General features: G+C 43.3%; 1 protein-coding gene across 4 annotated transcripts in view; it reads right to left on the reverse strand.

The window, feature by feature from the left end:
* HDAC4 (histone deacetylase 4) overlaps positions 1 to 22,556 on the reverse strand; it is a 123,503-nt gene that overhangs the window by 40,867 nt on the left and 60,080 nt on the right. For 3 of the 4 annotated variants that reach the window (XM_082229214.1, XM_082229212.1, XM_082229215.1), the window contains exons 8-14: positions 17,601 to 17,732; positions 16,489 to 16,601; positions 9,455 to 9,571; positions 9,163 to 9,361; positions 6,969 to 7,207; positions 2,974 to 3,228; positions 1,439 to 1,625 (exon numbers count right to left, since the gene is read on the reverse strand). In XM_082229214.1, the coding sequence (XP_082085340.1) occupies positions 1,439 to 1,625; positions 2,974 to 3,228; positions 6,969 to 7,207; positions 9,163 to 9,361; positions 9,455 to 9,571; positions 16,489 to 16,601; positions 17,601 to 17,732 (1,242 nt within the window). The remainder of the gene's footprint in view (positions 1 to 1,438; positions 1,626 to 2,973; positions 3,229 to 6,968; positions 7,208 to 9,162; positions 9,362 to 9,454; positions 9,572 to 16,488; positions 16,602 to 17,600; positions 17,733 to 22,556) is intronic. The other variant, XM_082229213.1, reaches the window with a different exon arrangement.

Raw genomic sequence — 22,556 nt, forward strand, 5'->3', positions numbered from 1 at the left:
AACCCCAGAGTCGGTCACAACTGGACCTAACAGTCAGGGGTCCCTTTACCTTTAACCAAAAACACAAAAAATAACCTGGGCTACAGAAAAAGGATGGGCATATTTTTGGCATATTCTGGTGCTAGTGTCGAAGTTTCTTCTCTCTTCTACTGGCATCCAGTGAGAAGAGACAACAGTTCTAATTAAATCCAACCGGGTGGGGGGGCATTGAGAGAAGGGAGGTTACAGGGAACCATTCAGAGGGCCTTCTTGGTAGTCATGCTCACCCCATGGAACGCCATCCCATCAGATGTCCAAGAAATAAACATCTATCAGACTTATAGAAGACATCTGAAGGCAGTACAGGGAGGTTTTTATGTTTGAAGTTGTTTTTTTTGTATTTTAATACTTTGTTGGAAACTGTCCAGAGAGACTGGGGGAACCCAGCCCGATGGGCAGAATATAAATAACAACTTCATCATCATTACCATCGTGTGAAGATATAGCCAGGTTGTGTCTGTGTCTTGGTGCAAGAAGGACCCCAGCCCTAACCCTACCAGAAGCCTCCAAACCCCTCTCCCCGCTGCCCACCCATCCACATCTTTTCTTTTCTTTTCTTACATCTGACCACTGAAAAATACAAATCTCACCATGCTGGAAGGAAACAGTGTTCCTGAGAATATTCAAAATATATTCTTTTTAATTCTGGATTCTGTTGGCCAAGTGAGCCCTCCCATTACTGGTTACTCATTCCTCTTCACAAAGGAGGTGGGGGAAGAGAGAACTGATGGGGGAACAGGCAGGGGGTGTGAGGGCTGCATACACCCTCCACATTTTGAAAATATTTGTAGAGGATGCTTGCAAAAGCTCTCAAGGTTTTTTGTTTGTTTTTTTTCTTAGTATTTGGCCAAAACGTTTGCAAAATTCAAAAGGTTTTCAAGTCGGAGGTGGGGGTGAAGGAGGGCTATGCCCCTAAACAGTTTTCCAAGAAGAGCGGCTTTTAAAAGTTTGTTTTAACCAAAGGATGAGCAATGGTCATGCCGAATGTAGTTTTATAAGAACCACAGCTCCCACGGGTTTTGATGCTTTCTACCAAAAAGGTTTCAAATATGATGATTTGTTATAATTTTGCTGACTGGCTCAAAAGACACAGGGGTGAAATAGGACTTCCAGAGACAACTTGTTGGGGGTTTTTCATTCTACTGCCTTTGACTCTCCTCTTCCTTACCACCTGGTTCTTATCAGGAAATTCTGCACCATACCAAGATAATGCTGTTGTGTTTTTTTTTTGGGGGGGGGGTTCTGTGCAAAGGAGGATACTAAACTGCTTATGGCAACTTTGCCTCAATGAAGCAAATCTTGACCTACACAACTACTGGCAAATACATTTAGAAGGCTAACTGTAACAAACTGAACTTACGGTGAAATTTAATACTGTGAGAATAGTTCTGTCCATTACCTGTTGTGAATTGTGGCTTGCAGGGTGGTTCCTGTACAGACATGGGAAAGTTGGCAGAGGCAGGTGAAGACTGGGCACGAGAAAGTGGCCTATGTCCTCCAAAAGACACTGGGATGCCAGCAGCTTCCACTGATGCCTGGTAGTTCCTCAGCTGAAGAATCCGTTGCTGTTCCAGTAGAAGTGCTTGCTGTTAGGGAGGATGAATTGTTATTGCAAACACAAATTAAAATGATACAATGAATAAAAGCACTGGTGCAGCTACAGAGAATCAGAAATGTAGAATTGGAAGGGACCCATCTAGTCCAGCCTTTCTCAACCTTGGGTCCCCAGGTGTTTTGGGCCTGCAACTTCCATCATTCCTAGCTAGTAGGGCCAATGGTCAGGGGTGATGAGAGTTGTAGTTCAACAACATCTGGGGATCTAGTCCAATGCAGGAATCGCAACATGTGGCGCACCATCCAATCTGAAACCATACCAGATCCTGCTTAGCTTTGCAAATGTGCTAGCAGTTTTATTGCTGCACCACTTCACATGTTAAGCCTTTTACCAGTGTTCCCTTAAAAAGAGTATTCAGACAAATGGGTACCATTCATATATCCTGTTAACATTTTGTTTATGAATGCAGTCTTGTTTTTAAATGGCAGTTGAATTAATTACCTTCTCACCAACCTTTCTAAAGAGGAGGAGGAAGAGGAAGAAGCAGCAGCAGAAAAAGAACATCTCAGATAATAATAAAGATAAATAGTCCAGGTTTGGTGGGACACAAGCAGCAAATCCCACTCATTTTTTGAGTGGAGAAGGAGAAGGAGAAAGAGAAAGTACAGCAAGTGGAGAAAAATGGCAAAATAAGGAGTATGGGAAAGAGATGTGACAGAGAAGAACAGATCTCGACAGATAGCAAGAAAGAGAAAAAGTAAAAAGCGTAAGGTCCGAGAAATTGAAATGAGTCCCAACTGCTTGTTGGGCTTAAGAATAATCCTGTGCATGGAAAGGTGAATGATCACTCTGCTAAATAAACTTGCATTTCAGTGTAAGGCAGAGTTCTTTCCTGTGACACCGCTTCGAACACTGAGAAGATTCAGAGCCGTTCAGTCACTATAAACTCAATTATACGCAATAATGATTCATATTAGGGCAGAGATTTGTCTCAATGGGCATGAACTACAGGTTGACAGCCCATGCGCATCCTTTACCTTTTCATAAAAATGATTCAGTCATGAGGGGTCACACTTCCTGAATACGGTAAATATTAAATATGAGTGCCTGTATATGATGCAAATACAGAGGAAGGAGAAAGAAAATGTGTCCATCACTTCCTTTTCCTACATTTCTCAGATGAAACCAGATGAAGTCAATTGCACAAGCAGTGCTCCTGCCTCTTTTTAAAACGTCTAAACAAAATCACCTTTGTTTCAATTATTAAATGTCTTTTATGTGGTTTATCTCCATTCAGAACAGCAAACAAACATACAAACCTCCAGAAAATTTTCATCAAGTAATATTAGCATGCTGCCATTTATTGGACTATGTCTTACCTGTCTGAATAGCAACTCCTGCTCAGCTTGCCTCTGCCCTGGTTCCAGTTCTTGTGGCAACTCTCCATCTTCATCACTCTCAAGAGGCTCTTGCTTCACCTGGACCAGACTGGCCAAGCCTTGGACTTCCTTTTGGTTTGATATCCGCTCAATATATGGGTCTTCTAAAAATGCCTGGTGTTCTCGCAGTTCTTCTTCAGTCTCTTCAGGATGGCTTTCATGCTGGCGGGAAGACTCATTGGATTTTGGCATAATCTGAAAACATTCCTCAAATTTTTAACACTGAAAGTGTGACCTCAAGAGTCAAAGCAAAGTCTAATCAAAGAAACCATTTGCAATTGTAAAGTATGGGAGAAAAGTAAGTTTTCCTGCCATTTATAACCAGCTTACTTCTTATAACAAACTCTATATTCCTAAACCAGATGCATGTGATATATTTTAAGCAAAGGAATAACACTATAGGTTGCTCATTTTCACAATTGTTTCATTTAACCACTCAGGCCCTCAAATGATTTCACAGCCTTTAATTAGGGTGTAAACGCCTGTGTTCAGGCGACACTGAGAAAGAGACACAGACGTGCTCTTAGCGTGTCTTCTCCTCTCTCCCCGCTTGCCACCAGACTCCCCCTTCCTGCATTGCTCCAGGTATAGCTGATCGGACCCAGGACTTGATCCAGCCAAATCCAGGGTCAAACCAAGTTGGCTTGATTTGGTTTGTGATTAGGTCACATCTGGTGCCCAGCTCTACACCATACAATCAGATTTAGCACATGGACACAGATCTTGCCATGGCCCAAACAGGCTCCCTGGGTGAGTTGCAGAACTCTCCTACCTTTCCACTATGTTGGACGCTTTGCATCCAAACCACTGTGTATCCTAAACAACTTATTTGGCAGAAAATGTGGGCATCGAAAACGGAAACTATATATTTTTAAAACTACAGTATTTTTTCGTCTATTTTGGGGGCCTCAAAATGTAGAAAATAGGGGGCTTGAGCTTTGGGGGAGGATTATTTGGGGGGAATGCCGAAAATCGCTCACCAGCCAGAACGCAGCACACAACCGCTTGTGTCACTTACAATTGCCACTTACAATATTGGGCTTGCACTTCGTTCCGACGGGTGAGTGATTTTTGGCATCTCTCCCCCCCCCCAATCAAGCGGCCAATCGCCGCTTTGTTTCAGTTGGTGAGCAATTTTCGGCATTGGCCACTTGATTGTTGGGGGGGATCCCAAAAATCGCTCATCCGCCGGAACGCAGCACACAACCGCTTGCGTCGCAGCTGCCTGATCACCACCATTAGCCCTCCTGCTTGCCGATGCAACAGCCAATAGACAGCTGACCTTGTCGCAGCAAGCGGTAACGTGACTGGCGGCTGCTGGTGGCGATTGGGGAGCTGATAGGTGGTTCTGCGAGTTTTTAAGCGGCGACTGGCCACTTGATTGTTGGGTGGGGGGGGGAGAGATGCCAAAAAGCGCTCACCCACTGAAACGAAGCGCAAGCCTGAGTTTTTTGAGAGCCAGTGTGGTGTAGTGGTTAGAGTGGTGGAATCGTAATCTGATGAACCGGGTTTGCGTCTCCGCTCCTCCACATGCGGCTGCTGGGTGACCTTGGGCTAGTCACACTTCTCTGAAGTCTCTCAGCCCCACTCACCTCACAGAGTGTTTGTTGTGGGGGAGGAAGGGAAAGGAGATTGTTAGCCGCTTTGAGACTCCTTCGGGTAGTGATAAACCGGGATATCAAATCCAAACTCTTCTTCATCTTCTCATTCATCGGAACAAAGTGCGACCCCGAGATTGTAAGCGGCAATTGTAAGCGAAGCGAGTGGTTGTGTGCTGCGTTTTGGCGGGTGAGCGATTTATGGCATCCCCCCCCCCACCCGATCAATTTACAATCTCGGGCTTGGGCAAAAAACCATTCGCGCATCCCGCCTCAGCACTACCGGTGTATAAGACGAGCCTAAATTTTGAAGCTTATTTTTGAGTCAAAAAACCTCGTCTTATACACAGAAAAATACGGTAATTAACAAGGCAATCCTAAAAGTTTCTACTCAGAAGTAAGTCACATTGAATTCAGGTAAGTGAGGTTAGGGTTGCAGCCTAAATTAGCATGCTGTCTCTGTTGAGCTTTTCACAGCCCACTCGCTATTCCCTGACATTATCTGGAAGCAAGATGGTACCAACATGTGAAACGGCTGAACCGACAAACAGTCAAGTGGCAGGGCAGCCAGATTATTAAGCAGGGAAGGGCAGTTAGTGACCATCTATGTGACCATTTGTTCCCACCAAGGAGTCAGGCCAGAGACAGAAGATTTAAAGGAATGAGTGCCAGGTGTAACATTTTTGGCTCGTGTGTCACCGGATCCCTCTGACCCAGTAACTTCAATGCTACCCTTTGGTCATTTCAACTGTGACATGAAAGCGTAAGAGAAAGCAGGCCAGCAGCTTTTTCCTCTGGCCATAGTATCACAGATAACGAGATGCCTGAATTCCATCGCCAAAGGACCTTGGTCAGCTTCATATGCATTTCTACGCTTCCCTTTGAACATTTGTTTTAAATGGGTTCTTAGTTATTTTCAGCATAATTATGGGACAGGACCTAACCCACACAGCAAGCAACTGCACACAGCTATGATGGTACAGTGTAAAGGTTCTCTGCTATAAGACAAAACTAGCAGACTGAGAGATTTCTGCTATTGTATGAGATTGAAACACTGGGAACTGTCCGTTGAAGCCTGAAATTGAGATAATCAACAGTCTAAATCCAGGTTTTAAGCTACTGAAAGGGGGGGAAAGATAGTCTGCCTAGAAATAATAAATCTGATTCCAGGAAGGTCTGCATTCAAGCTTGAATAAATGAAATCTTTTAACACATATTTTGTTGCAATACTAGCTGTAGGATCTTTAAAACTGACACAAATGAACTGCAGTATATTTACTTTCAAAGAGATTGCATCACCCATGTCTTCTAATAACCCTAATTTTAAGCTTTGCTTCACAAAGTATGTTTGTAGAACAGCAAATGAAATCTCCATGGAAATAATAGCTCTAAACTACATCAGTATGCTAATTTGAATGAAGTCCAGGTCTGGCACATGCATAGCAGTGGCCTATTTCCAGAAGTACAAAAATGACGTCAGTGGCTTGTGTAATCATCTTGTCTTGCTCTGTTCTATAAACAAAGTGCTCTCCCCCCCCCCCAATTCTCTCTCTTCTTCTCACTGGAAAAAAATTTACACGAGCAGCCAAAGCTTTAGGCCAATATAACTCATTCTTGTGGTGGTTTTAGTCAAAGAACAGCAATAATCTATCTACCATAAATGAAACCACAACAGTTTGAAAGCCAATCTGGTTACTGATTTCACTCCAACTGTAAGATGCCGATAGTAAGGCACGGGGAGAGAGGTGGGATGGGGAATAAACACACACCTAAAATCAGGATGTTCATGAATTATATGTCCATTTGGAAATAAGCTTATCAGCTTACTCTCTCAAAAGGTTCTTGGAATTTTAGACATTAAACACTTACATAATTCTTTCAGCCTTCACATACCTCATAAATATTAATAGTCAATATACAGAATCCTTTTAGGAGGAGAGGGAAAGAAAGTGAGCAGCAAATGGCCTTAAGAAGAAGGAGTCTGTCAGGCTTTCAGCTGTGAATAGAATTCAAGGTTCCCAGGTGCTAATTCAGTATTCAGAACAATGGTATTCTGGTGAATGAATTAAGGAAACATACACACTTCACTCAAATAAGTGACTTTCAATAGAATCCTTTTTATTTCCAACTACTTAGTTTTAGGAAGCCAATTTTGTACACATTTCTAATGTCTAATTTCCCCCTGTGTTTTCTACGTTGATCCTAACAGTAAGCAATCCCAAGGATGAAGACAAATTGACATTACATAATTATAAGCAGTACATATTAGAGCAAAAAAAATTTCAAAACGGGGGCATTAAAATTGCATGAGTAAGAGCCAGCAACCAGAATACCTACCTTGTTAATGTGCAGCTGCTGCTGCTGAAATTGCTGTTTGTGTTTTTCCAGGAACTGCTGATGTTGTTGCTGGATCACTAATTGCTGGAGGGCCTGTGCATTCTGGGGAAGAGGAGCAGACTGTGTGCGCCCCAAAGGGCGGTGTTGCCGCAGTTTGTGTATGGAGGGAGAGAGTCGATCTGTGCCCACCAGGGACTGCGCGTGGAGGGGCAGTGCCCCAAGCCCTGAAAGATACCAGTCTGAAGATAATATGGAGGAAAACAGCGGAGAAGAAGAAAGAAGAAAAGAGGAAGGGAGAAAATAGCTTTTGAGTAACTCACACGGTAAGAACGTGTGCTATTAAGCCAGCCACCGTGTTATGTCATGCTGCTGAAAGGTTTTTAAAACAACAGAGATGAAGATAAACAATGAGACACAGTTTGATGTTGACTCAGAGTCAAGATTAGCTAGACAGCAATATGAGGAATAAGTGAGAGCTGTCCTGGAGACCTTTTTTCCCCTAAAGACAAGTGCTGTCACACTCCATCACAAGTGTCGTTAATCAGCATATTTCCAACCTGCAGACACCCCAATGTGTCCGGCTTCTATTCACACAGTTTACTATTTGTGTACTGTACAGAATGGGCACTGAATTCCAAAGCAGGAAGCTCAACATTTTTCATTAGTGTGGGGAGAACATGAAAAATGGCCAATTGATAAAACAGTACAGTCAAACCTCATTTTGCAGACGGGATCCGTTCTGGAGGCCTGTCTGCAAGCCAAAAATGACGCACGTCGAAGCGCCGCATCTGCGCAAGCAATTTAGCACTTCTGAGCATGCACAAGTGGCGAACCCAGAAGTAACCCATTCCGGTACTTTTGGGTTTGCCGCGGACGATCGCCGAAGTGGGCGGAGGAAGACGCAGAACGATGTTTGACTGTATGCAGATAGTGGGGAGAGAGAAAGTTCTTGCCATCCTTTACAGCACTAGAACTCAATGTAACTCAGTGCAATTGACCAACAGCAAAATGGTCCATTGTCAGCATGTGGCATTCTCAAGCAAATGCCGGAGCCCCAAGGCCTGGGCACCTGGCTGGCTGGCGATTGAAAGGAGCACTGCACACCTACAGTAAGCTTTCATTTTGATCTGTTCCTGATATAGCACACTCTGGTGCAACATTACATCAGTGGCACGGGTGATGGCAGTAAAATAGTGGTTTGCTTGCTCACTGCTCCTCCGTGATATTCCTCTTAGCAGCAGGCAGGATATGGATACAGAAATAGATGTAGATATACAGAATGGGGTCAACCTGCTCCAGTGCAGGTAGTCTACCTTCCCTGAGCCAAGTTGAGTCCTTCAGTATTTCCAATGCTTCAAAGTACTGAGAGAAGCACCAAGCACCATACCCACGCAGTAAGTTATCATTTTAATTCCTCCCCAATCCTCCTGGACACAGTGTCACTTCAGAGTGATGCTGCATCTGGGGCACTGGAAGAAATTAAAATGGCACTTGCTCACTGATGTTGTCTGGTGCGCCTTAACACAGCTATCACTGCAGTCAGTGCTCACTTCATCACTTGCATAGCCCATCAGCGGCAGGATCCCATCAACCCTTGGCAGGGGGAACTCCCGGCACTTTTTATTATGCTCCTCTTTCAAGCCACTTTGTGTCCACCCTAATCTCTCCTTTCCACATCCACCATGGACACAAATTATTTCCTTTGTGTATTCATTATCTGTATTCTCTTAACTTATCACACTTTGGTCTGAGATAATATGCTGAGAGGCAAAAAATGGGCACTCCATCCTTGTAGAAGCCCTTGTCTCCTTCTTTCCTGACATGCTGTAACTGAAGTCTTCATGAATGTGCTAACTACAGATTTTCTCACTGCATCCAAATCAAGGAACTGTAGTCAGGATTGGATAAACTAGGATCAGAAATCAACTCCAAACTGTGGTTTCAGATTCTGTAATCATAGGCCCCAAATTTAGATGCAATGGGAAACTATGATTAATTAACCCAGGAAAACCTCAATCACAGCACAGTGAGAAAAGAAAGGGGCAGTGAGAGGTCAGCGCACACCGGCAGAATGTTTGTACATATCTCAGTTTATTAAGTTGAGATATGTATATCTGAAGCTAGCCTTTGGCTTTTGGCACGGACTCTGAGGAACACACACATGCTTTTTCAGTAAAACTCTGGTTGTGCTTACCTGGGACTAAGGGGTTTTGTGCAGTTGGTTGTTCCAGTAAGACCATGTGTTGAAGAAGAGGGTTGTGTGCAGTTCCCCCATCCCTTTCCACTGCAGAACTGCTCAAATAAGGAGTGAGGTGGGTGCCAGGAAACAAGGAGATTCGTTGTTGTAAGGGTGGAATAGCAAGTCTTTCAGCATCCTGCTGTCCTGATCCCCCCTGCAAGCATATAACTGGTAATACATTGAGCTTATGAACAGTTAATGTAACAAACAAAGCCCCCCAAAAAACTTTGCATTAAACATCACTTACACTGGATGGGGCAGTTGCAGGTAGTCCTAACGTTATATTTGGCAAGGAGGGAGATGTGTACAAAGGAAGCTGCGTTACTGAGCCTTCACGATTCACAAGTCTATGAGCCAGGTTGGTCTGAAAAGGGGGGGGGGATTGTTATCTCAGAAGAAAGGACAACACAAGAACCACACACTTCATCATCATCATTATCAGTCTGTAAAGGAACGTAACATTAAATACAAGGGCAACTGAATTGGAATTACTGGTGATCAAACTTTGCTGAATCTTCCTCAAAGCCCAATGCACCTAGAGGGAATAGGATTATAATCATAAGGCTAAATATACATTTTAAGACAAAATTGCTGCATGACACTGAATGAATGTCCAGTTTATCTAACTGTAGGCAAAATCAACTACAGTCGTACCTTGGAAGTCGAACAGAATCCAGAAACCAAAGCATGGCTTCTGATTGGCTACAGGAAGCTCTTGCAGCCATTCGGAAGTCGTGGAAGCCCCGTCAGACGTTTGGCTTCCAAAAACAGTTCACAAACCAGAACAGTCACTTCCAGGTTTCCGGCATTCGGGAGCCAAAACGTTTGAGAACTAAGCTGTTTTGACTTCCAAGGTACTGTACTGTATATGCCAGACCTTGCAGGTTGCACCAATATACTCATCACTCAAGTCAGTGATTTTTATCCCAAATATGTAGGAACACAACAACACATAGACATGTGACATTAGCTTGTTTCCATATAACTAGCCACTGTTTGCAATAGCAGCTACTAAACTTGGGGGGGGGGGGGACAGTTGTTGATTACAAATTAATAGATTTACACAAATACGTTGTAAAAAAAATATTAGGAGGAATTTTAATATTAATCACCTACTAATTTGAATCTGAAGTTAGCAAAAGGTTGCCTCTGTGTGCACAAAGAGGCTTTTCTGCTCCCTCTTTGTGGAGGCAATCTTTGTTACCACACTGCAAAAAGTTTACCTAACGGTAAGCCATCCAGAGCAGCTTGTCAGGTATCAAGGAAGCTGAGGAAGAAAACCTGGTGCATATAGAAGTACTCAAGTGCTGGGGTAGGAAAAGGGGTGAAGATCCATATCATTCACTGAAGCCAGCCTTCATTTTTATTCATATTATTATATTATAATGCTAGGTTATATTACTAAACTAAATCTATTGGATTTAATTTTAAAATCATAAAATTCCACTGGCCTTGAACCATCACTAAAGAGATGTGGGCTTGATTAATGGAGAATATGAAATAAATTTGTGACATTTGATTACTAATCATACATTTCAAACAAGCAGATATGTATAAGCCTGCTCTCAGTGCACTGTAAAAAGATAATTATAGGGGGAGAAATGCCAACCTTTACAGCACTGAGTATGGCTAAAAAGTTTCTAAACAAATTTGTTGATTTCACCCAGTAGCAAGTCATCATCTTTACTTTACTATCATCTATTCAACAATACATCTCTTGAACACTTTTGTAATTACATTTGTGTGTATTGCAGACCATTTTCATCTCAGTGCTCTTCTGACCAGAAGCTTAATACTATTTCTCATGAAAAATGCTTTAATGATTGGCTCCCAGCATAACCAGCAGGTGTTACAACCTTAACACTTTTCACAGTAATTGCAATTTTATGAAGTACAGTGGTGCCTCGCAAGACGAAATTAATTTGTTCCGCAATTCTCTTCGTCTTGCGGTTTTTTCGTCTTGCGATGCACGGTTTCCCATAGGAATGCATTGAAAATCAATTAATGCGTTCCTAGGGAAACCACCTTCAGGCCAGGTCCGGGGACAGTCTGTCCCCGGACCTCTTCTGAAGGCTGGGGGGGGGGGACAAGGGCTTTTCTTCCCACCCCCAGCATTTTAAAAAACCCTGGGACAGCGGAGGACTTCTCCGCTGTGCGGGGCGATCTTAAAATGCTGGTGGGCGGCATTTTAAAATCGCTCCGGACAGCGGAGGACTTCTCCGCTGTCCGGGGCGATTTAAAAGCCCCTGGGAAGGCAGGCAGGGGGGACAAAGACTTTCGCCCCCTGCCCGCCTTCAGAAGGTGTCCCCGCCCCCCCGCCCCACTTCGGAAAGCTGTTCCGAAGTGGGGCGGCGGGGCCAGGTGTCCCCGCCCCCCCGCCCCACTTTGGAACAGCTTTCCGAAGTGGGGCGGCGGGGCCAGGTGTCCCCGCCCCCCCGCCCCACTTCGGAACAGCTTTCCGAAGTGGGGCGGCGGGGCCAGGTGTTCCCGCCCCCCCTCCCCACTTCGGAACAGCTTTCCGAAGTGGGGCGGCGGGGCCAGGTGTCCCCGCCCCCCTCCCCACTTCGGAACAGCTTTCCGAAGTGGGGCGGCGGGGCCAGGTGTCCCCGCCCCCCCCGCCCCACTTCGGAACACCTTTCCAAAGTGGGGCGGCGGGGCCAGGTGTCCCCGCCCCCCCCCGCCCCACTTCGGAACAGCTTTCCGAAGTGGGGCAGCGGAGCCAGGTGTCCCGCCCCCCCTCCCCACTTCGGAACAGGTCCTGGACCTCTTCTGAAGGCTGGCGGGGGCGAAAGTCTTTGCTCCCCCCGCCTGCCTTCAAAAGCTGTCCAGCCCAGGCATCCCGGACCTTTCCGCCAGCAGCGGCAGCGCTGCCGCTGCTGGCGGAGACTTGCCCGCATGCCGAAGCCTGTGCGCAGCGCGCCCAGGCTTCACGGATCTCTCTGCCAGCAGCGGCAGCTCTGCCACTGCTGGCGGACACTTGCCGGCATGCCGAAGCCTGTGCGCAGCGCGCCCAGGCTTCGCGGATCTCTCTGCCAGCAGCGGCAGCGCTGCCGCTGCTGGCGGAGACTTGCCGGCATGCCGAAGCCTGCGCGCAGCGCGCCCAGGCTTCGCGGACCTTTCCGCCAGCAGCGGCAGCGATGCCGCTGCTGGCGGAGACTTGCCGGCATGCCGAAGCCTGCGCGCAGCGCGCCCAGGCTTCGCGGATCTCTCCTGCCTTCAAAAGCCGTCCGGGATAGCAGGAAGCGCTTCCCTGCTATCCCGGACTGCTTTTAAAATGCTGGCGCTGGGGAGCAAAGCCTTTTGGCCCCCGCCAGCCTTCCTGGACCTCTTCTGAAGGCCGGAGGGGGGGGGAAAGGCTTTGCTCCCCACCGCTAGCATTTAAAAGAGGTCCCCGGAGATTTCCCTATGGGCTTTCGTCTTGCGAAGCAAGCCCATAGGGGAATTCGTCTTGCGAGGCAAATCGCGGACGAAAAAACCTTTCGTCTAGCGAGTTTTTTGTCTTGCGAGGCATTCGTCTTGCGGGGCACTACTGTACTGTGTGAAATGTAAGTCTAATAGCACCAATTTTAATGTGTTGGGCAAGCTGAAATACAATCTGTAATTGATGCCAAAAGCAACTTCATGTGTATGATCTGCTTCATGTTCATTAATTTCTGTGTCAGAATACTAGTAAAAAAACATTGATGGAACGTTATGTTTTAAAGATAAAAGCTTCAGTTTCTGTAAAAACATAGCTATGGTTTTTAATATATTGTAGTTCACAGACAATACCTATTTGTTACATACAACTTAGAACAAACATATGTAAAAGTCCATTATCAAGAGTACTCAGTGGCAGTAATGGCAAAGAAGAAGACCTCACCTTTACTATTCTCTCCTAAGGATGCCACCTAATGGGAGTGCTACCAAGCTGTTCAGGGCCTGTTTGGCCCACAGAGAAAAGTGAAAGAACCCTCATAGACATGATGTAACATGTCTGCTAAATATTTTGATAAAATAAAGCATATCTGTTTTTGACCGCTCCGTGATTCTCAGAGGAAGGGCGGTATATAAATGTCAACAACAACAACAATCTTTGGCGATCACTCGTAGCCAAGTAAAATTGTCTTCCATGAATATGGTCTTAACAGTGAGTCCGTAAGTGACTGTGGAGGCCAATTCTGGATCCACATGTCCTTCCACAGTGGGGACATTGGTTTCCGTGCGGGAGTTGATCATGGTGTGGATTTGCCAAGTGTGCCATCCTCTTAGGCCTTGCGCCCTGAGTTTGAGTGTCTTCAAAGCCCATGACACCTTTGGTAAAGGCTATTCTCCAACTGGAGCGCTCACAGGCAACTGTTTCCCAATTGTTGGTGTTTATACTACATTTTTAAAAATTTGCCTTGAGACAGTCTTTAAACTGCTTTTGTTGACCATCAGCATTACACTTTCCATTTTTAAGTTCGGAATAGAGTACTGTATTTTTCGCTCTATAACACACACCTAACCATAACACGCACATAGTTTTTAGAGGAGGAAAACAAGAAAAAAAATATTCTAAATGAAACAGTGGATGTATGATTTTTGTGGTTCATGCTGTGGCCACAGACATGTGATCTGACAGTGAGTTTGGAGTAGCCCAATGCAAAAATCCTGAGGATCCATGTGGATCCGTGCTTTGTAACCACGTTTTTGCACCACTGCGGCCCCAGGCAACAGTGGGTGCGTGATTTTTTTTGGTGCAAGATGTAGCCATGGACATGCTCTGTGATCTGATGGTGAATTTGGGGTGACCCAGTGCAAAAATCCTGAGGATCCATGTGGATCCGTGCTTTGTAACCACGTTTTAAGTGGGGAGGGAAGGAAAAGCACTCAAGGGACAAGGAGCACGCGTGGGGTGGGTGGAGAAGGATGCTGCTAATAATGAAGAAGAGGGGTATAAGGGGAGAAGGCTCCTCTCCTCTCCCACTTTGCTCCTTTAAAGCAAGCAGGCTCTGCTTTTCTCCCTCCTCCCCGCTCATCCCTGGCTTAGCGAGCTGAAAAACTTTGCTGCTATGTAGCGAGCTGAGTGGGGAGGAGAGAGGGACAGAGAGCCTGCTTGCTTTAAAGGAACCAACCAGACAGGAGCTGCTTACACTCGTGTAAGCGGCTCCTCTCCTCTCCCGCTTTGCTCCTTTAAAGAATCAGGCTCTCTGTCCCTCTCTCCTCCCCACTCAGTGGCTCTTCTCCCGCTTTGCTGTTTCAAAGCGAGCCACGGAGGAGGGAAGGAAGGGGAACCATGGATCCTCTGCTCACGACTGCAGCAGATCCCCCCCGCCACCCGTAGGCATTCCCTCCATAACACGCACAGACATTTCCCCTTACTTTCTAGGAGGAAAAAAGTGAGTGTTATGGTGCAAAAAATACGGTAGTTGCTTTGGAAGACAATAATCAGGCATCTGTACAACACGATCAGTCCAACGAAGTTGATGTTGAAGAATCATTGCTTCAACACTTGTGATCTTTGCTTCTTCCAGTACACCGATATTAGTTTGCCTGTCTTCCCAAGTGATGTGTAAAAATTTTCAGAGACACCGTTGATGGAATCTTTCGAGGAGTTGGATATAATAGCAGTGTAGTAAAGGTGTTGCGAGGCACACAGCCCACTATTTATATTGCTCACTATTTACATCTTACAGCTGACAAGAAGAGGTTGACTGGTTGAGTCCAGGAAGTGGTGAATGGGAAGAGGGAACAGGACCAGCTGCCTTTCAAGAGGTGACTGTGAGGCTACTCCTGGAAGTGTCATCCCTGGGCCATGAGGCTTATATTGTCTGGTCTCTAATATCCCCTTCTTGGGCAAGGGTGTTGTGCCCACTTTTGAATGAGAATCCTTATCTGGATACATTTCAATCTGGGTTCAGGTCTGGTTTTGGCACACAATCTGTTTTGGTTCTCCTGCTTGATAATCTATGTTGGAAGAGTGACAGGGCAAGTGCAACCTGGCTCACCATTCTGAACATCTCCGTGGTCTTGATACTATTGATTATGGAAGGGGCAGCTAACCTGTGGTTCTTCAGATACTGTGGTTCTTCATCATCCTACCCTTCTGTTTCTTATAGTGAATTTTATCTCTAAAAGACTTCTTTGGGGAAAATAATCCCTGACAAGACTGGTTTAGGCTGGTGGCAGTGGGACCACTGGGTCTCACCTGAAGAGTATTTCTCCTGGATGGTGGTCCATAAAGAAGACTATTATCTCCACCTAGCATCCAGGGCCAGGAAATGCATACAAATTCCACATTTTATAACATTTGTTTTAGTATTTTAAAACTGTAAAGCCCCTTTGGTGCCTTGGCAGAAAGGCAGTACATAAACAAAACAAATACTATTTTAGAAATACCACCTGTGGAATGTGTCCATCTCCAGATTAGTTTGCCATTTACCACGATCATCCTGAGATTCTTCTCTGGGTGTCTTTACTTTGTTTCCACTAATTTTGGCTCTTCTGTTGCATGTGAACCTTGGTTCATGGTTTAAACTCCTTAGTTCAAAGCAAGTCAGCTTCATGACCAAGGGCTTAAAGATAGCTTGTTTTGAAACTGAACAGTTAGTGATAAACTATGAGCCCAAGTTTGCAAACAGCCAAGACTAGAAAGCAAAGTAAAGGCTATTGAAGAGTTTCCCTTAGCTGCACGGGAGAATGGGGAGGGGCATGCAACTCGTATCTAATTTGGACTCATTTCAGCTTGGGGAGCGTGGAGAACATCTGGTCTTCCAGATGTTGCTCAACTACAACTGCCATCAGCCCTAGAAAGCGTGGCCAGTGGCCTAGCGAGGATGGCAGTTGCACTTCAGCAATATCTGTAGGGCCAAAGGTTCCCCATAACTGGTTGAGCATGACATGAAGTAAGGTGATTGAACAAGTCATACTGTGAATATTTATCTGGAAAGGTGACAAATATTTGAAAAATGGAAATACCCAATAATAAAAATGGGTATGCACAGTATAAGCTGTATGCACAGTTTAAATAACACTGCAAACAGTGCATTTTTTACCAGCTTTTGTATTCAATCTTCTTTTTTTAAACATACTTTTCAGAACTTTGGTGATTATACAACTTTCCCTTCACAGGCAAAATCTGTAAATATTGACTCACTGTGATAAAAATGGAAGCATACTTAGGTTTTTCACATTTTCTAATTACAGCATATTCTTAAAAAATTGTAACATCTGAAGTAAAGTACTTTGCTCTCCATAATCTATAATGCAAGTTGGTGTACTGTAGAAAGAAACACAAATGTGCAAAGCAATGTATTTTACCTCTGCCTGAAGATTTGCAACTGATCCAGTAATTCCATTCTCAGTGCTTATGTTACTGGAACTATTATTTGGAGAACTAGGGCCAGATCCAGGAGCGCTGTTGCACGCAGAGTCTAAAACACATTGAAAACCATTTATTAATGCCACTGTCATGCAATCATATTACAAAATAACAGGATTTTCTCAGCATTTCCACTAAAACTCAACAAACTTATCAAATTAACTGGATTTTTTTTAACATAACTCTGCAAGTATTCCAAATACACACAATATTGTACAGAATTAATTATACAATTACAAGTCAATAAAGTAATTGACAATTTATGGTAAGAATTATCATTATATCGAAAAGCTACGAAAAGAGTTCATATTAAACAATGGCATGTCAAGATATACCATCAAAGAGGTGACAACTAAAAAATGTTTTACTTACGGTTACATAATTTGCCTAGCATTTATTATTTTCTAGTAAATAAATAATGTGGGAAGCAGTATGGGGGCTGCATGGGAAGAGGACAATGGATGAAAACCACCTTTTCCTAATTAAATCTCTCTCCCTTCCACATACTTGTGTGATGGACACTCTGGATTCAATTCTACAGCTCTAATTATAATAACTGATAGAGCTGCAAGACATTAAAAATGAATATTTTCACTTCTGGTATAAGTGTTCACTTATTCTAAAATTATAGGAGAATATATTAACAAAAAAATCAAGAAAAACATGTTCTCTTATGGTCTATAATTCAGTTACTGTTTTATCTGGGCTATTTAGAAGCATCAGTAGAAATTACAGCTTTGGAATTCAGTTTTTTAACCACTACCAAAATCATTGTAGCCTACTAGAAGAAAAGACACCATTCCCATATCCTATATATACTGACATCTCCGAATTTGAATAGCCACAAACCTCAAATGGACTAACTCTGGGAGGGTAAGGGCAGAAAAATACAACAAATTTACTGAAAGAGAGTCATTGCTCACTGAATAATGGAATAGGAATGCAAAACATATAGTGATTATTGCAATTATATAAAAAAGACATAATATTTATACAACTTATTTGCGTATTTTGTAATTTAAATTAAATTAGCTCATGGTCAGCAACCTACCTGTGACATCTAATGGGCGCTTTTTAAGAGCTGTAACTACAGGTCCATCTTTTCTTCGTAATAATGGGCTACTCCGCCTTTCTGCAACCTTCTGCTTTAACCTGGATCGCAATTTAAGATTGGGTTCAGATGCTGGAATAAAGAAAGCGACAAGAGAGAATATAAGCTTATCATATGCATAACAGTTTTCCAGTAAAAATATCTTATTTAAACAACCCTAACACTTGCTATACCAAAAACATAACATCCAACACAGGGCATACTTATCACTGAATTAGAACAGCATCTGAAAGCATGGATTTAGACAACATTTCAGGAAGACATTATGGACCAAAGGGTTTAAATCTGAGCAGCTAGTAATCTATTAAATGTATTTCAAATATTGCTGAAGCCCTCTCATGTAATTAGATAAGAGATCCAGAGTGGTTAAGAAAGCAAAAAACGACACCCTCAGCCATTATATTGCAATCCTATGCCCTCACTTCCTCTGCCCGTCAGTGCAAGAAACTTGGAAGTTTCTTTGTTCACTTGAGAAGGCCAGTTCACAAATCAATGTCTGAAAGCACAATCTTCTAACCAAAGTTAAAATAAATTATAGTTTCCCAAGTATGTACATATAATAATGGAGTTGCTGTCTGTTCTAAAGGGAAAGTTTGCACTCTCCTGTTGCCTCCTCCTCCAAGCTAGTTCCCAAGTATCGTTCCTTAAATCATTGTTAAGTGATTGTCTATGTCTACTGGAATGAACATCTTTTGTTTGTTATGATCAAGTATGAACTTGATGTTAAACATTGCCAGTGCAATGGGGCATAGTCATTCTCCTGGCACTAGCACTGCTGTTGCTTGATGGACTAGCAATTTAAAATGCTAATTATTAATTAATTGGACTATTAATTTAAAATGCTAATTATTATTAACAAATTTGGTATTGTAGTGTTCAAAGCACTTTACATGTTATCTAACTGTAATCCTTAAACAACATGTAAGGTTAAGTCAGGGAGTAGTACCCAATGTAGTTCCCAATGTAGTTCCATTAATGCAAGGAACAGAAACTTCTAGCTGCACAATGGAATTTCACATTCCCCTCCTCTCCCTGCAACCTCCCAAAATCTGTTATGGGTTTTCCCCCAATCCTCCAGAGCAGATCTAAGGAGATCACAGTGGGTGAGCAGGGAGAGGAGAGCGAGGGGACGTTATGCTAACAAAACTACGCCATTGGATATCACCCAGTATTTGCATCCTCCATGTTGCAGGTGGAAGGAATTAGGACCGAGTGAGACTTGTCTAAGGCAACTTAGTTCCAAGATCTGAAGAAAAAAATTCCAGATTCCATGCTCAGTCTCTTAGCTACCATGCTACACCAGCTCTTAATTTAGGTTCTATTTTAAAGTATGTTTAAAAACATTTTTACATGTCCAAAATCCAGGATTAGGCATGCTAAAAGATCTAGCTAAATTTAAATACATTTATAAAAAGGAACTAAATAACTCCAGCCCCACTTATGAATCTACAATATATTGCTTTGACCCTAAATTGCAGTTTCCTTTGATACTCGACCATATACGAATATATTATACTTGACCATAGTCAATGATGACTCAGTGATAAAGTAGAAGAAATGGGGGGGGGGGCTTAAATTTGATGACAGAGAAACAAGTCCAAATAGACAATTCACTAGACAATACCATCAAGTTAATTATTTAAAGAAAAAGAGAATGCCCTACCACTATTATTCATTTTATTTATAAAATTATTTGGGAGTCACCTTTTTGCTCAAAAATAACTCACAAGGACACTTACCATTTTAAAACTTTAAAATGATAGGGCTGCAATTCTAAGTGCATTAGAATAGTTAAGCTCCACTGAAACAGACAGAACTTATTTTTATGTATATTGGTTTAGATGAGAATCAAGCTTTTAAATCACACAAATTATAACCATCCTATGGAGTGGCTTAAGTACAACACCACAAACATAGTGTAATAGAAACATGTCATAAAAACAGTAAACGTATAAAAACAGCAGAGCTACAAAAATTGAACCTTAGGAGTCAAGAAAGGCCTGGACAAAAAGGTATGTTCTTAAACCTTCACTAGCCAGCTAAGCTATTGAACTAGAAGCTTGTTAGTACCTGCTACAGAGAACAATATCTGAAGTAATTTCCTCCTATATTTAGGAATTTGACAAGATGTGGCATAATGCCCAGCAGAACCAGACTTGGGACCATGACCACAGCACAAAGTACAGGGTGGGCAGAGATATTGTCATGGTGTTTTGCGCACCACAAGGAGTGGAGGCTCTCACCAAATTGCACATCCACACTGCATTATGCACTTAAGGTTGCCATGCAATTTTTCTAATATGTCACTTAGTGCATTCATAAGCTCAGCATCAGCTTACAGAGGAATATTTATTGGTAAAACATACTGCTAGTTTACAACCCAAACAAGTTTGTTTTTAACAGAAGTGTTAAAGTCACAGTAATTTGATCAGCATAGCAACAACACTTTCCCCACATTTTTGCAAAAATAAAACAGCATGCTGTACACTTTGCATATTAGAAATAATAGCCCTATTTTCCTGTTTTCTGGAACCACAGCTCTTTGCAATAAAAGCTTTCTCTTTGTAAATAATACAATTAGTAAGTAAGTATACAAACATCCAGCTGCTCCATGACAAGATCTCAGGATCTTCACTATGAGATCTATAAACTAATAGAAAATAAGCAGGGCAAATCTTGAAGACTTCAACAGAGAAACGGTTAGTAACAAAGGAAAAGAAACTTGGATCACCAGCACCTGGAACCTAATCACAATCCAGCCTGATAACTATGCTCTGCATTATCAGCTAGAGAAAGGGAAAATAATAAGCTGCACTTTGAACCACAAAATGTGCAAGTCTGAGCCCCCCCTCAAAAAAACCCATGATTAATAAATTATATATCAGCAGTACAGAAAGTTGAGCAGCACTTCCTGGACTTTCGCAGAAATTGTCTGGAGAAGAGCCTTCTCCTGCAACACTGCCATCGGTGGTACACTCAAGGACAATTTCACAGACCATTTTTAGCCTTGGGTATGCCCCTGTGAAAGGGACGCGGGTGGTGCTGTGGGTTAAACCACAGAGCCTAGGACTTGCTGATCGAAAGGTTGGCGGTTCGAATCCCCGCGACGGGGTGAGCTCCCGTTGCTCGGTCCCTGCTCCTGCCAGCCTAGCAGTTCAGAAGCACAAAGTGCAAGTAGAAAAATAGGAACCGCTCCGGTGGGAAGGTAAACAGTGTTTCCGTGCGCTGCTCTGGTTTGCCAGAAGTGGCTTAGTCATGCTGGCCACATGACCCGGAAGCTGTACGCTGGCTCCCTCGGCCAATAAAGCGAGATGAGTTCTGCAACCCCAGAGTCGGCCACGACTGGACCTAATGGTCAGGGGTCCCTTTACCTTTACCTTTACCTTACTCCCCTGTGACTTTTTCAACCAATTTTGTACACATCACTCTATTGCAAAGACTTTTGTACAACATTAGACAACGTTGTACCAACTCTTTCCCTCAACAGTTTGCAAGAAAATGACTGGGCCGTGTGTGTGTGTGTGTGTGTGTGTGTGTGTGTGAGAGAGAGAGAGAGAGAGAGAGAGAGAGAGAGAGAGAGAGAGAGACTGATCCACATCAGTCTTACCAAACCCAGTTTATGTCTAATTTCTCCTTCGGACAGTGCCCAGCTTTCTCAGAGAGGTCCTTTATATATGACCTTTGATTCCCAGATCCCAAATTGGTCAAACCTGTCTTTACTAACTGGACATAGTGGAGACTTCCTTAGAGCCAGAGCTCCAATCCATTTTTGCCATTTTCACAAACAGATTCTATGTCATCAATATCCTGCTTCTTAATGTTTTGAAATGGCCAGGCCCAGAAAACTGGAGGGACTCTGTCCCATTTCCCCATCTACCCACAACACTTCTGTGTTTCCTCTGATTATGTGAACCAACTGCTTCAACTGAGAAGCTACGCACAGGAAACTCCCCATTTACACGAGTTCAAGGCACACATGACCAAACACGTGCGCATCACAGCAAACCCAGAAGTGGTACAGAATGGGGCAAAAATGTTTTGATTTCACACAAAAGTGTGTGGAAACGACGAAAATGGCACAGGAACAGCACCTGGCAATCCCACAAGCCTTTACAAGTGCAATCCCAGGAGTACGTGCACCTTTGAGGCCTGCAGAGGGTTAGAGTTTGAGCAAGGAGGTTTGGAGGGTGTTTGCAGGCATTTTCAATGCTTGCCCTCATATATGCAATTTCACTTAAACCTGTCGTGCCTCGTAACATAACCCCCATGTAAATGGGCAGTTGCCTGTAGTACATGTTTAGATACGGTGGGAGGAGTATGCTGCAGGTTTGCGGATGAGATTTTTGTCTGAATGCCTGCAAAAGTGGGTAAACTAGTATACCTGACCCAGTGCTGGCATTATTGTCAATATCAATCTTGTTGATGGGTTTAAAATAGGTGAAGTTTTTGTTGACAGTGACACATACGGAAATAGTGACACAATGGAAAACTGCCCACTTTTTAACACACAGCTGGATAGCTTGGAATTTAGCAGTACCAGAAAGGTTGACTCAGCACAATAGCTGTGAGAGGTGTTGCAAGAAGAGATTATTTCGAAATATCTTGGGTGCCCATTATAACTTTTGTTAATAGACAATGGCGATTACTTCAGCCACTAGTCATTCAACCACCTTATAACTAACCTGTGCACTGCTCTCCAAGGTGATACCAGTAATATGAGAATTGTACTCTATGTTTTTATATCAGTTTTAAAAAAATTAATCTTCCAGTTCTGCTGTCAAATTTTCACATTTAAAGGTATGCAATAAAGTGAACTTGCATGACTATAGTTCCCTTTTTTTTTTACTCTTATGTTTTGAGTTTTGGTTGTGGGGGATGGTTCAATTTGATTAGTTG

Source organism: Podarcis vaucheri (assembly GCF_965113315.1).
Source record: "Podarcis vaucheri genome assembly, chromosome: 1".
NCBI lineage: Eukaryota > Metazoa > Chordata > Lepidosauria > Squamata > Lacertidae > Podarcis > Podarcis vaucheri.